This window comes from Thalassophryne amazonica, chromosome 2, assembly GCF_902500255.1.
Source record: "Thalassophryne amazonica chromosome 2, fThaAma1.1, whole genome shotgun sequence".
Classification (NCBI taxonomy): Eukaryota; Metazoa; Chordata; class Actinopteri; order Batrachoidiformes; family Batrachoididae; genus Thalassophryne; species Thalassophryne amazonica.
This window is the reverse complement of record NC_047104.1, coordinates 154430391-154443842: the sequence shown is the minus strand read 5'-3', so window position 1 is coordinate 154443842 and position 13452 is coordinate 154430391. Positions and strand designations below refer to the sequence as shown.

The following is a 13452-nucleotide window of genomic DNA, read 5'->3' as shown; positions in this document are numbered from 1 at the left end:
TGGTTAGGGCTCAGGGTTACTGCTATGGTTAGTGGTTGTGAATAACTTAGTTTAGGAATCTAAGTATCAATAGCAAATACATGTACAAGTACACAGTCTCATGGTCACGTAACCTATATTGACCAATGCTACATACCAATAGAACTTCACTATGTGAATATGGCAACGCCACCGCCTTTTGAGTATAGCAAGAATTCTATTTTCGCGGTAAGTCGGCGGTGAGCAGACATAAACGCATGGAAAAGGATGTTACCAACAGTTGTAGATATTTGAGGGAACAAATTCTACAGCATTTGAGGAGAAACTTGAGGCTTTCTGAAAGGTATGTAAGGACTTGCAATGTTCTTCTATTGTTTATGTGGTTAGGATTAGAGACAGCTAGGCACAGCAAACTCACACAAGGTCTATTCGTGATGTCACCAAGATACTGCAGCGTACAATGAATGAAAATCAGTGTTCTTTATATTCTCAGGTGACGTCACTGGGCTGACTGATTCCCTCCCCTCCGCTAGGTGGGCCACCAGCCGGACTGGGCCGATGAGGCGGAGACGACGACAACGAAGAAGAAGAAGACGACGAGGAGGAGGCGGATGTTGAGAAGAACACGAACGGCCTGCTCTCGCTGTGGTCTTCCTCTGCGTTTTTGGCTGTTTGGTGGATGTAAAATTCAACCAAGTAATGCCTTCAGTACCGAACCCAATATAATATAAACCAGTAGGACAGTCACAGGTGGTGCTGCAAGCAGTTTTGTTGTGTTTCTGAGGATCAACGGAAGCAGGGCGCCGCCATCATGGACAGCTGTTTACCTTGGAGACACCGTAAAGCGCCGTGTGACGGTCAGTCAGAGAGACACAAACTGTCTGTGTGCTTACTGTTTCTCCCAGTTTTTACCTTTTATTTTCAAGATTTTTATGTTCAAAAGAAGGGATTGGACCAGCTTCCGGGAAAGCCAAGATAGTTTACTGCCATTTCACAGCTGCCCAACAGTCAAAAACAACAACAACAATAAAAAAGTCACAAATATGTTAATATCGACAACTTTGTATATTTTGAGCTAATGGATGATGAATCCTTACTGGATGGGATAAAACGCTGTTAAGTTACAGAACTCAGTTGTGTAAGAAGCAAACTGAAAGCCATCAAGATGGATTAGTTCAGGGGTCACGGGCTGAGATTACCCCCGTACCACGTTTGTATATTTACATAACAATTTTTTTTTAACCTTCAGTAAAGACTTTTAAAAAGCCAAGAAATTTTTCTCTGTCAGCACCACGGGTCATTGTCCTAGTTATGTTGATTAATTTAAGTTTCTGCACTGAGTTGACCTTTTCTGTTTGTGGAAAGGACTGACAGCTGGTTTCAATTCATAGATTAAAATAACCCACTTGTCAACCTGATTTTGGCACCCACACAGAAAGTGTAAACTCTGTACAGAACAGCCTACCCGTTTTTTGCACATGCACAGATAGTGAATATACAGTCACTTGCCCAGTTCCGAATCATTGCCAGTTCCGGATCACTGCTGTAGTATTTGCGCCGCCGTTTCTCGTAATCAGCACGAATAAGCTAATACTTGGTACCAATGGAAAGACTGATGTTTTGTCTACAAACGTCCACAAGCTTGACCGGATCCAGCCATACTTGTGATCAGCAGAGGAATCAAAACATCCGCCATACTTACTTGGGTAGAAATTGGCAGTGTGTTATGTCTTGTTGTTTAATTGCTTCACACATTTATCTCCGACATGAAAATTTGCCGGTTGTGGATCACTGAAGCAGCAGCCTCGTGTCTGTAGTTGTGAGTCATGTGGACTTTGAGGGTCATCTCAGCATCACGAATGGGGGGGCTTTTACTTTTTAATTCGGGAGAAATCTCACCTCCACACTTCATTTTTTGCTCGTAAAAACGTATAACGGCGCCTTTCGAAACAAAGTAAATTCTCATTTAATAAGTATAATTTCTATCATTTTGTTTCCAAAACATATTCTCGGGCACAGTGGGTATCATTTTGCATTAGAAGGGCTCCAGCCCGGGCACAGTGTGTATCATTTTGCATTAGAAGGGCTCCAGCCAGATGCCAGGAATTCCCCCAAAGTGACACAGAGTGTCATGATCCAGAACCGGCAAAAGTGATCCATTTACTGGCAAATGTTTACACCACACATAATGTGGCTTCACACTTTAAGTAGAAGCGCTGCTCCACCCAGACTTTTTCAGCGAGATAACATCCAAATACCCAATACAACAATACACAATAAAGGACATTCAGTTGCATTATGGCTCCGTATAGCGCAGGGGTAGGCAACCTGTTCCAGAAAGAGCCATGAGGGTGCAGGTTTTCTTTGCAGCCACTGACTCCACCAGGTGATTTTACTGATTAATATCACTTTGAGCAGATGGAATCAGTTAATCAGTGAAATCACCTGGTGGAGTCAGTGGCTGCAAAGAAAACCTGCACCCTCATGGCTCTTTCTGGAACAGGTTGCCTACCCCTGGTATAGCGGGACTTTAAAAAAGGTGATCCGGAACTGGGCAACCCATCTGTACAACTCTGACACAGGTGTTCTGTGGAGTTATGGTCCCTATTGAGAGGTGCGACTTTGTGGCTGTACACATGCACAGACCCATGTTTCTGAACTTTGATTCTGCACCTATAAATCCATGTAGATGTTCCATGATCCATGTTGAAATCAGCTGGTTTGGTTTAGTCTCTAACATGCTTGTAACAGCCAGCTGATAGCTCTCACTGCCTGGAAGGATGAGATTTATACACCAAGTTGACCTGAAATGAACCATTACACTTTAAATTGACTTTGTTGATGAGTCTGACCCCTATGAAAAGTAACCAAATTACATGAAAATTCAGTAAGGTATGTCTTCTATTATACATTCCAAATCTAAGGTTGAACTCTACTAGTGTATACTAAAGTATATCTCAATATCTTAAAAAAAAAAAAAAAAGAAGAGTAGAGCCCCTTAGGTGCCTGGTCTTGAGAACCAGGGATGGTAGGTTGAAAAGCTTTTTTAATCCCATTGGAACTCTTCCTGTACTGAGTTGTACTGAGTTCTTCGATGTTTTCACCTACCAAAAATGGCCACCAGAGGGCACCAGGTTGCTGCCCGACCTAGAGTGCCTTAGTTGAGAGAGTGGCATCAACTCAGAACATGACACCATTTTGGTTCCATTTGCGCTGAACTACTGAATGAAACTTTTATGTTTTCAACATGATGATCTGTTTAATTTAAAGCCTGATTTATGCAGCTGTAGCTCTGTAATTCTGTGTCACGACTTCGATGTGCATGACAGTTTTAAAATTCTGTCTCTGGATTGTGCTTTATTTTGGACTAATTTGACCCTCACTAAGCTTTTCTTTCTATAATCATCACCTCCATTTCAAGCTGTACAAGTTCCTCTTTTAGCGACTTCATGTTGTAAATGTGCAGACTGTTCTGATCCATTTGTAATCAGCGTGTGCACTGCAAAAACTATTATATGATGGCAGACAAAGGGGTAAAAGCAGAAAAGTGTCAAATCACAGCCTTTTGTGTTTGATTTAACAGGTGCACGCCAGGCTGCAGGTTAGACTCTGAGCGCGTTGTGAAAAAAATAAATAGTTGGGCTTTTAATCACAGAAATGGCTCCGGTCCCACTTTACTCAAATCAGCGAGTGTCCGAGCTGAAATTTAATTTGCACATCTGTCACTTTGCATGTCCAGACTGCTTGGGGTTTTTAATGGAAATACATTGAGATCAGATGGGACATTTTATCCGATGTGAGCAAAAAATCTGTTATACAAAATCCATTATACACTGTGTTTATTACATGGAAAACAATACAAAAACTTTGGGACTTTTTTGTCCGGTGACTGTGAATATCCGGTTTACGAGTATATGATGATGGTTTAGGTGAGTTTTACTGTACATGGGACTGAACACTAAATTTACCTTGCAATGCTTTGATGATGAAGCCCTTGTTGTGTCTATTTGTGCATCCAAATGCACATCATGTCATTTTCAGCAAATAAATAAATAAAATAGTTGGATTTCCATGCAGACAGATTAACAGCCAGCGCTATTTTGGAACCAAGATGGTACCATGAGTCACATGACCGTTTTTTTTTTTGTTTGTTTGTTTGTTTTTTGCCCTCGACTCGTCATGTAATGACTCTCTCAATTAAGGCACTCTAGCCCATCCTTGAGAATACATTTCAAATTCAAACTTAAAAACTTCAAACCTGAAAATGGTGCTCAGAATTACGTTTTGCATTTTTTTGATAGGGTAGCAGGAACTGATGGACTCTATCAATTGGTGTAATGATAGTTTTTTTGATGAAGCATAAATCATCATAACAACGGTGTTACAGTCACTCCTTTTTGCATTTTTAGCTGATCAGATTATTTCATTGTTTTTGAGCTAAATACTTTTTTCAAGATGTGAAACCAGTGTGTGTGTGTGTGTGTATATATATATATATATATATTTATATATACACAACAAAAATATAAACGCAACACTTTTGGTTTTGCTCCCATTTTGTATGAGATGAACTCAAAGATCTAAAACTTTTTCCACATACACAATATAACCACTTCCCTCAAATATTGTTCACAAACCAGTCTAAATCTGTGATAGTGAGCACTTCTCATTTGCTGAGATAATCCATCCCACCTCACAGGTGTGCCATATCAAGATGCTGATTAGACACCATGATTAGTGCACAGGTGTGCCTTAGACTGCCCACAATAAAAGGCCACTCTGAAAGGTGCAGTTTTATCACACAGCACAATGCCACAGATGTCGCAAGATTTGAGGGAGCGTGCAGTTGGCATGCTGACAGCGGGAATGTCAACCAGAGCTGTTGCTCTTGTATTGAATGTTCATTTCTCTACCATAAGCCGTCTCCAAAGGCGTTTCAGAGAATTTGGCAGTACATCCAACCAGCCTCACAACCGCAGACCACGTGTAACCACACCAGCCCAGGACCTCCACATCCCGCACGTTTACCTCCAAGGTCGTCTGAGACCAGCCACTCGGACAGCTGCTGAAACAGTCGGTTTGCATAACCAAAGAATTTCTGCACAAACAGTCAGAAACCATCTCAGGGAAGCTCATCTGCATGCTCGTCGTCCTCATCGGGGTCTCGACCTGACTCCAGTTCGTCGTCGTAACCAACTTGAGGTGGCAAATGCTCACATTCGCTGGCGTTTGGCACGTTGGAGAGGTGTTCTCTTCACGGATGATCCTGAGGCCCATTGTTGTGCCATACATCCAAGAACATCACCTCATGTTGCAGCAGGATAATGCACGGCCCCATGTTGCAAGTATCTGTACACAATTCTTGGAAGCTGAAAATGTCCCAGTTCTTGCATGGCCGGCATACTCACCGGACATGTCACCCATTGAGCATGTTTGGGATGCTCTGGACCGGCGTATACGACAGCGTGTACCAGTTCCTGCCAATATCCAGCAACTTCGCACAGCCATTGAAGAGGAGTGGACCAACATTCCACAGGCCACAATTGACAACCTGATCAACTATGAGAAGGAGATGTGTTGCACTGCATGAGGCAAATGGTGGTCACACCAGATACTGACTGGTATCCCCCCCCCCTCCCAATAAAACAAAACTGCACCTTTCAGAGTGGCCTTTTATTGTGCACAGTCTAAGGCACACCTGTGCACTAATCATGGTGTCTAATCAGCATCTTGGTATGGCACACCTGTGAGGTGGGATGGATTATCTCAGCAAAGGAGAAGTGCTCACTATCACAGATTTAGACTGGTTTGTGAACAATATTTGAGGGAAATGGTTATATTGTGTATGTGGAAAAAGTTTTAGATCTTTGAGTTCATCTCATACAAAATGGGAGCAAAACCAAAAGTGTTGCGTTTATATTTTTGTTGAGTGTGAGTATATATATATATATATATATATATCACAGCAGCCGATTGTGAAGCATCCGGGATTAAAATCAGCACCTCCAAATCCGAGGCCATGGTTCTTGACCGGAAAAAGGTGCTTTGCCTTCTTCAGGTCGGTGGAGTGTCCTTGCCTCAAGTGGAGGAGTTTAAGTATCTCGGGGTCTTGTTCACGAGTGAGGGACGGATGGAGCGTGAGATTGATAGGCGGATTGGTGCAGCATCTGCAGTGATGCGGTCGCTGTATCGGACCGTCGTGGTGAAGAGAGAGCTGAGTAGGGGGGCAAAGCTCTCGATTTACCGATCGATCTATGTTCCAATCCTCACCTATGGTCATGACATTTGGCTCATGACCAAAAGAACGAGATTGCGAGTACAAGCGGCCGAGATGAGTTTCCTCCGCAGGGTGGCTGGACGCTCCCTTAGAGATAGGGTGAGGAGCTCGGTCACTCGGGAGGAGCTCTGAGTCGAGCCACTGCTCCTCCACGTCGAAAGGAGTTAGTTGAGGTGGCTCGTGTCTCTTTTCCGGATGCCCCCTGGACGCCTCACTGGAGAGGTGTTCAGGGCACGTCCCATTGGGAGGAGGCCCCGGCGAAGACCCAGGACACGCTGGAGGGACTACATCTCTCGGCTGGCTTGGGAATGCCTTGGGGTTCCCCCGGAGGAGCTGGGGGAGGTGTGTGTGGATCGGGCGGTCTGGGCGGCTTTGCTTGAGCTGCTGCCCCCGCGACCCGACTCCGGATAAAACGGAAGAAAATGGATGAATGGATGCATAAAATTGATTTTTTTTTTTTTTTTTTTTTTTTGATTTTGGACTACAACTGTAATCCTGGGCCTTTGATAAAGTGCTTGTGTGTGTGTGGGTTCGAGGGGGGTAGGCTTTTAATAATCTGAGGTAAAATTAGAGCATTTGAGCATCTGATTATTTCTGTCACAGAGGTCTTAAACAAGCTGTGTTGGTTATACAGTAAATGATGCTTAAATCAAAAGAGTCTTTATGAAAACATGCATAACTGTGGGAGTTTGGAGATGTTGAATATTAAATATCAAACACATGAAAATGTGAAGTGTAGGAAAAAAGATGTGGCCCAATATGACTCCTTTAATAATGATCTTATTAGACCCAAGATGATTTCATATTCAAATCTGCTCGGTGAACAATAAAACTTAGATGAAAACCATAAATAAAGTGTCCTCACACTATTTTAAGCCTACAAACAATTATATACGAGATCTGTTAGAAAAGTATCCGACCTCTTTATTTTTTTTCAAAAACCATATGGATTTGAATCACGTGTGATTGCATCAGCCAAGCTTGAACCTTCGTGCGCATGCGTGAGTTTTTTCACGCCTGTCGGTTGCGTTTTTCGCCTGTGAGCAGGCTTTGTGTGAGCACTGGTCCACCCCTCTCGTCGTTTTTTTTTATTTTTTTTATTGCGAATAAATGTCTGAACGATTTGGAGCTTTGCTGCATCAGTTTTTTTCCAGAAACTGAGAGACCTCCAGGTGGACACCGTTCGGAAAATTAATATGGCTTTCAGGGACAATTTTTGGGGATTACACAGATTAAGGAGTGATTCATCACGGCGTTGCTTTGCGCCATGCGGCTCCACCGCGACGTGCGGAATTCCGCTCCTCTTTCCATGACAAAAACTCCTGTAACAGTGGAATGTGCCGTTCATTTCTAAACTGGATGCTGTCTTGATCCGGTATGTCGTCTGACTAGCACAGGAATTTTGAAAAGACGTGTACATCAGCACTTTTTCGGCACATTAAGACAGACGTGCGGAGGCGTTCCGCGTGTCGCGGTGGAGCCGCATGGCGCAAAGCAACGCTGTGATGAAGCCTCACAGGACATGTTGGTGCATGTCCAGCTCATGCTCAATTTCTCGGATAATCACACGACTGAAAAGCAACCGACAGCCATCTGAAATTCACCTGAAAGCCGTCCTGTGAGACCAACCGTTGCACATCCCTCCGCTTTTCTTTCCATGAAAAAAACTCCTGTAACAGTGGAATGTGCCGAAAAAGTGCTGATATCCACGGCTTCTGCCTTTTGCAGTAAAGCTCCAAATCGTTCAGACATTTATTCGCAATAAAAAAACGACGAGAGGGGTGGACCAGTGCTCACACAAACCCTGCTCACATGCGAATGACGCAACCGACAGGTGTGAAAAAACTCACGCATGCGCACAAAGGTTCAAGCTTGGCTGATGCAATCACACGTGATTCAAATCCATATGGTTTTTGAAAAAAATAAAAAGGTTGGATACTTTTCTAACAGACCTCGTATAATATTTTTTGGTCCATATCACACACCCCTAACCACACCAAATTATTTTGCTAATTTTGGTGGTCTTTCATTGAACAATGGATATTTTTCATGCTTTGAAAAATATACAGGAAATGGATGTGGACTCGTGATCACACAGCTGATCTGTGTGTAAGTAAGAGGAAGCTTTTTTAAGAATCAGGCGATGTGTGATATATGATCTGATTTTGTCTGGGTTTTTTTTTTTTTTTTGGTGGAAAATCCTAAATTTCTAAGTCGCTAAATCAAGCTTTTTCTCTAGGGCCTCTAGAAGGTTCAATTTCTTGAGGGACAATATTGGACCGCTTAAAAATTAGGTTTTGAAGTTTAAGTGTTTTAACTAGGTTTTATGTAGAATTTTTAGGGTTATTTATTTATTCTATTTATTTATTTTAAATGTGCTTTTAAGAGTGTTTTTAATTTTATTGTCATGCACAGTATTTTTTCTGGTGTCATGTACATTGATAATAATAAATTATATTCTTAAATATGTCAGTGTGGCAATGGCTGCCCAGCTTCATTTTCAGATGTTGTTCCAGCTAAGGTGCTGAAAGACGTTTTTAATACTGTTGGGGCAGGTCTCTTATCAACGCTTGTCTTAGTTCTGGGTCTTTTTTAGCTGCTTTTAAACATGCTGTAGTTTAACCCCTTCTTATTGTAAAAACCTAACCTGAACTCCTCAGTGTTATCCAATTTTAGACATGACATGCATCTGCCATTTCTCTCCAAGGTTTTAGAAGAGGCTGTTTTTATACAGTTACAATCACATCCTTGAAAAATTCCAATCTGGATTTAGATCATGACACAGCACTGAATCAGCACTTTTAAAAGTACATAATGATGTTTTTGTAGTTTAGTCAGTTTAGTTAAGTGTTATGTTAAATGTTATGCTCCTGGTATCATAAGTGAAAAGTGTAGGTAACATTAAGACTTTACAGTGGGCCACAGAGCAGATGAGTAGAGGACCTTCAGGGCTTATGACTAATGTGGACATGGAATCCATTAGCTTAGTGTAAAAATTAGCAGTGAAAACCCATTATGGCGATAGTGCCGTTTATGTTGCAGGGAGGGAAATTCATCAGGTTGAGGCCTGCATCTGCATAGAGGGAGATTTTTTTTGTTTGCGAACCTGTTGCGCATTACTATATTGGATAACATTAAAACTCAGGATGCCCCACTGGCTGTCCCTGCAATGTCAAATATTTTGTCTGGAAAATCTAAGTGTTAGAATGGCCTAAGCAGTGGATTACCCCTTTGAGTCTGAGGTTTCTTCCTCAATATCATCAGGAGTAGTTTTCTCACCACTGTCATCTGTGTGCTTGCTTTGAGGGTTGGTAAGGTTAGACCATACTTCTGTGAAGTGCCTTGAGGCAGCTTTGTTGTGATTTCGTGCTGTATGAATGAAATAAAAATAAATAAATAAATAAATAAATTAAATTAGTGCTTTTATTGTCTTCTGCCACAGTTTCTGTCAAATTAAAGGCACCTGCTTACAGCAGAATGCATAAAAGACAAAAAGCTGTGTGTGCATGTGTGCAATTTTGATCATGCACAAACTGGGGGGAGCTGACATTTACTGTTTGGTATTTTGGGTCAAGGATGAATGGTGCCAAAACAGAACGTTGATAGGACTGATATTTTTAGAGAAGCTACATATATTAGCTAACAACATTGAACAATGGATACTGATATTTACATTCTGGACTCGCATGCGAAACCAGCAGGGGGTGTTAAATCATATATATATTAAAAGCAAGAGTGCATGCATGATTTTATTTAGTAAGTTCAATGTAAGTACATAATATATTTGTAAATGTTAAACTTGGATAACACAAGAAAGAGAAAACACTTTTTTACATTGTGGTTCATTTAAAAATCAAATGACAAAATAGAAGTAAAAATGCTACTATCAGTTCCATCAATATCCTAATCAAGTACATTCAGGTCACACTCAGGTCTCTGCTGCTTCATCTGTTTCTTTTTTTTTTTTTTATTGAATATGGTTCTTGATTTTTTTTTTTTTTTTTTTATTCTTAATTGTATTACTCCTTTGCAGACATGCAGCAGCTGATGATGATGATGAGTAAAGATGAAATTTTCCCTGAGACACACAAGTGGAATCTCAATGTGGACCAAGATGACTTAAAGCCCTCAAACATTAAAGAGGAACAGGAAGAACTCTGGCCAATTCAAGGAGAGCAGCTACATGAGGCAGAGGACCATGATACCGCCAATTTGCCTTTCACTGTTGTCATTGTAAAGAGTGAAAATGAAGAAAATCCACAGTCACCACAGCTTCATCAGGACCAAACCGATGAGCACACAGAGTCATCACCTCTAGCCAGCAGGTCAACTCAACACAGCACAATGAAAACAGAAGCTGATGAAGATGATTATGGAGAACAACAGTTGATCTATAACTTTGGCCCATGTACAAGTTTACACCCAGGTACTGATGGCAGGAGTTCAGATGGTTCTGAGAATGAAACTAATACCAAATATGACTGGACTTCTGTAAGTGGTAGTAGATCTAAAAGTACAAAGTACCTGTTTAACTGCTCTGAATGTGGAAAAACATTTGGTCATATTAATTGTTCAAAGCAACACAAGAGAAGTCAAACATGTGAAAGCTCATTTATTTGCCATGAGTGTGATGAAAGATGGAGACAGAAGAGCAATTTGAACACACATAAACACAGGCATACAGCAGAGAGAAATCCAGAGAAACCATTTGAGTGGTCTAAGCGTGGTAAAAGATTTCTCCAAAACAGCAGCCTCAACACACACAAGACAACTGGCACAAGAGCTAAAGCTTTTATCTGCACTGAATGTGGTAAAGGGTTTGGCCGAAAGGGCCACCTGAACACACACATGAGAATTCACACAGGTGAGAAACCATTTGCCTGTTCAGAGTGCAGCAAAAGGTTTAGACAAAAGGATGGTTTGAATAGCCACATGAAAATTCATACTGGGGAGAAATCATATGTCTGCTGTGAGTGCGGTAAAACATTTCGACACAGAAGCAATCTCATCTTGCACATGAGAAATCACACTGGGGATAAACCATTTGGCTGCTCAGTGTGTGGCATACGATTTGGCCAAAAAGGCCACCTGAGCACACACATGAGAACTCACACAGGAGAAAAAACTTTTCTCTGTTCAGAGTGTGGTAAAGGTTTTAGCCGAAAGGGCCATCTGAACAGACACATGAAAATTCACACAGGCGAGAAACCATTTGGCTGCTCAGAGTGTGACAAAAGATTTAGGCAAAAGGATGCATTGACCAGCCACATGAGAAGTCACACAGGAGCGAAACCATACAGCTGCTTAGAGTGTGGTAAAAGATTTGGGCAAAAGAATACTCTCAACACGCACATGAAAATTCACACAGGAGAGAAATCATTTGGTTGCTGTGAGTGTGGTAAAAGATTTCGACACAAAGTCAGTCTGAGCATACACATGAGAATTCATACTCGAGAAACCAACCAGCAGACAAAGATGGAAGTATATCATTCATAGCATAGTCTGAAGCAACCAATAAAGCCTATCGCTTAAAAAAAGATCTTAATTATTTGTTAATGCTCCAGATTTATATTAATTGTACCAGTAGAGTTATTACTGGTATAGTTACACAGGTAATATTAAACAGTAGTTTGCACCACCACCTTAGTGACCATAAACTTAATTTGAGGAAGGGTGCAGCAAATAATTAAACTTCCCAGCCACATTTACCACCTGGATCCCAAGGTGTTTCCAGGTCAGTGTAGAGATATAGTCTGTCCACCTAGTCCTGATCCTTACCAGATGCCCAAACCACCTCAGCTGGCTCCTCTCAACGTGAAGTAGCTCTACTCCGAGCTACTCACGAATGACTGAGCTTCTCACCCTATTGCTAAGAGAGACTCCAGCTACTCTCCTGAGTTAACGCATTTCAGCTGCTTGTACCCGCGTCGGGTTCTTTTGGTCATGGCCCAACCCTCATGACCATAAGTGAAAGTACAAACAGAGATTGACCAGTAGATCAAGAGCTTCGCCTTTCGGCTGAACTCGCTTTTCGTCACAACAGTGCAATGGAGGTAATGCAACACCATCCCTGCTGTGCCAATTCTCCAGCCAATGTCACGCTCCAGTACCCTTATTAATAAACAAGACCCCAAGGTACTTGAATGCCTTCACTTGGGGAAAGTTGTCATTCCCTACCTGGAGTAGGTAGTGGCTTCCTGCTGAGAACCATGGCTTCAGATTTAGAGGTGCTGAACCTCATCCCAGTTGCTCTACATTCGACTGCAAACTGACCCAGTGAGTGTTGGAGGTCACAGACCAATGATGCTAACAGGACCACATTTCAATTTAATTTCAATTTCTATAGGGCCAAATCACAACAGAGTTGCCTCAATGTGCTTCACACAAGTAAGGTCTAACCTTACTAACCCCCAGAGTAACAGTGGTAAGGAAAAACTCCCTCTGAGGAAGAAACCTCAAGCAGACCAGACTCAAAGGGGTGACCCTCTGCTTGGGCCATGCTACAGACATAAATTACAGAACAATTCACAAAATGAATATACAGGAAATGCTGTTGGTGCACAGGACAGGAGGGTCGCCAGCACAAACTCCCACCTCTGGATGGAGCTGCACCTTAAACAGAGAGAAAAAAACTGAATCAAGCATCAGAAAGACAAGAAATACAGTATAATTTGCCAGCATTAAGAAAACAGAAGAAATACTAAGGTGATCGCCGGCCACTAGCCCTAAGCTTCACTAAAAGACCCAGAATTTAGGTAAAGGTGAGGCCGCAGCCCACTCCATTTCCTAATAAAATGAATTAAAAGAATAAAAAGTGTAAAACAAAACTATACCAGTATGCTAGTCATACGAAAGGGAAAATAAGTGAGTCTTAAGTCTGGACTAGAAAGTCTCCACAGAATCTGACTATTTTATTGACGCAGGGAGATCATTCCAAAGAACAGGGGCATGATAAGAGAAAGCTCTTCGCATTCACCTTAGGGACACAAAGTAGTTTTGCACCCTGAGAACGGAAAGCCCGGGCTGGTATGTAAGGTTTAATTAGGTCAGCTAGGTAGGGAGGTGCCAGTCCATTAACAATTTTATAGACTAGTAGCAGAACCTTAAAATCTGATCTCACTGGGACAGAAAGCCAGTGAAGAGACGCCAAAATAGGTGGTCAAACTTTCTGCTTAGTGTCAAAAGTCTGGCTGCAG

The 13452-nt window shown here is 41.9% G+C and overlaps 1 protein-coding gene across 1 annotated transcript; it reads left to right on the top strand.

Moving 5' to 3' along the window:
* Window positions 1-597: 597 nt before the first annotated feature.
* LOC117500885 (zinc finger protein OZF-like) lies at window positions 598-12673 on the top strand. Its single transcript, XM_034159672.1, has 2 exons — window positions 598-836; window positions 10290-12673. The coding sequence occupies exons 1-2, from the start codon at window positions 791-793 to the stop codon at window positions 11750-11752; spliced, it is 1509 nt and encodes a 502-aa protein (XP_034015563.1). The 5' UTR covers window positions 598-790; the 3' UTR covers window positions 11753-12673.
* The last annotated feature ends 779 nt before the right edge of the window (window positions 12674-13452 follow it).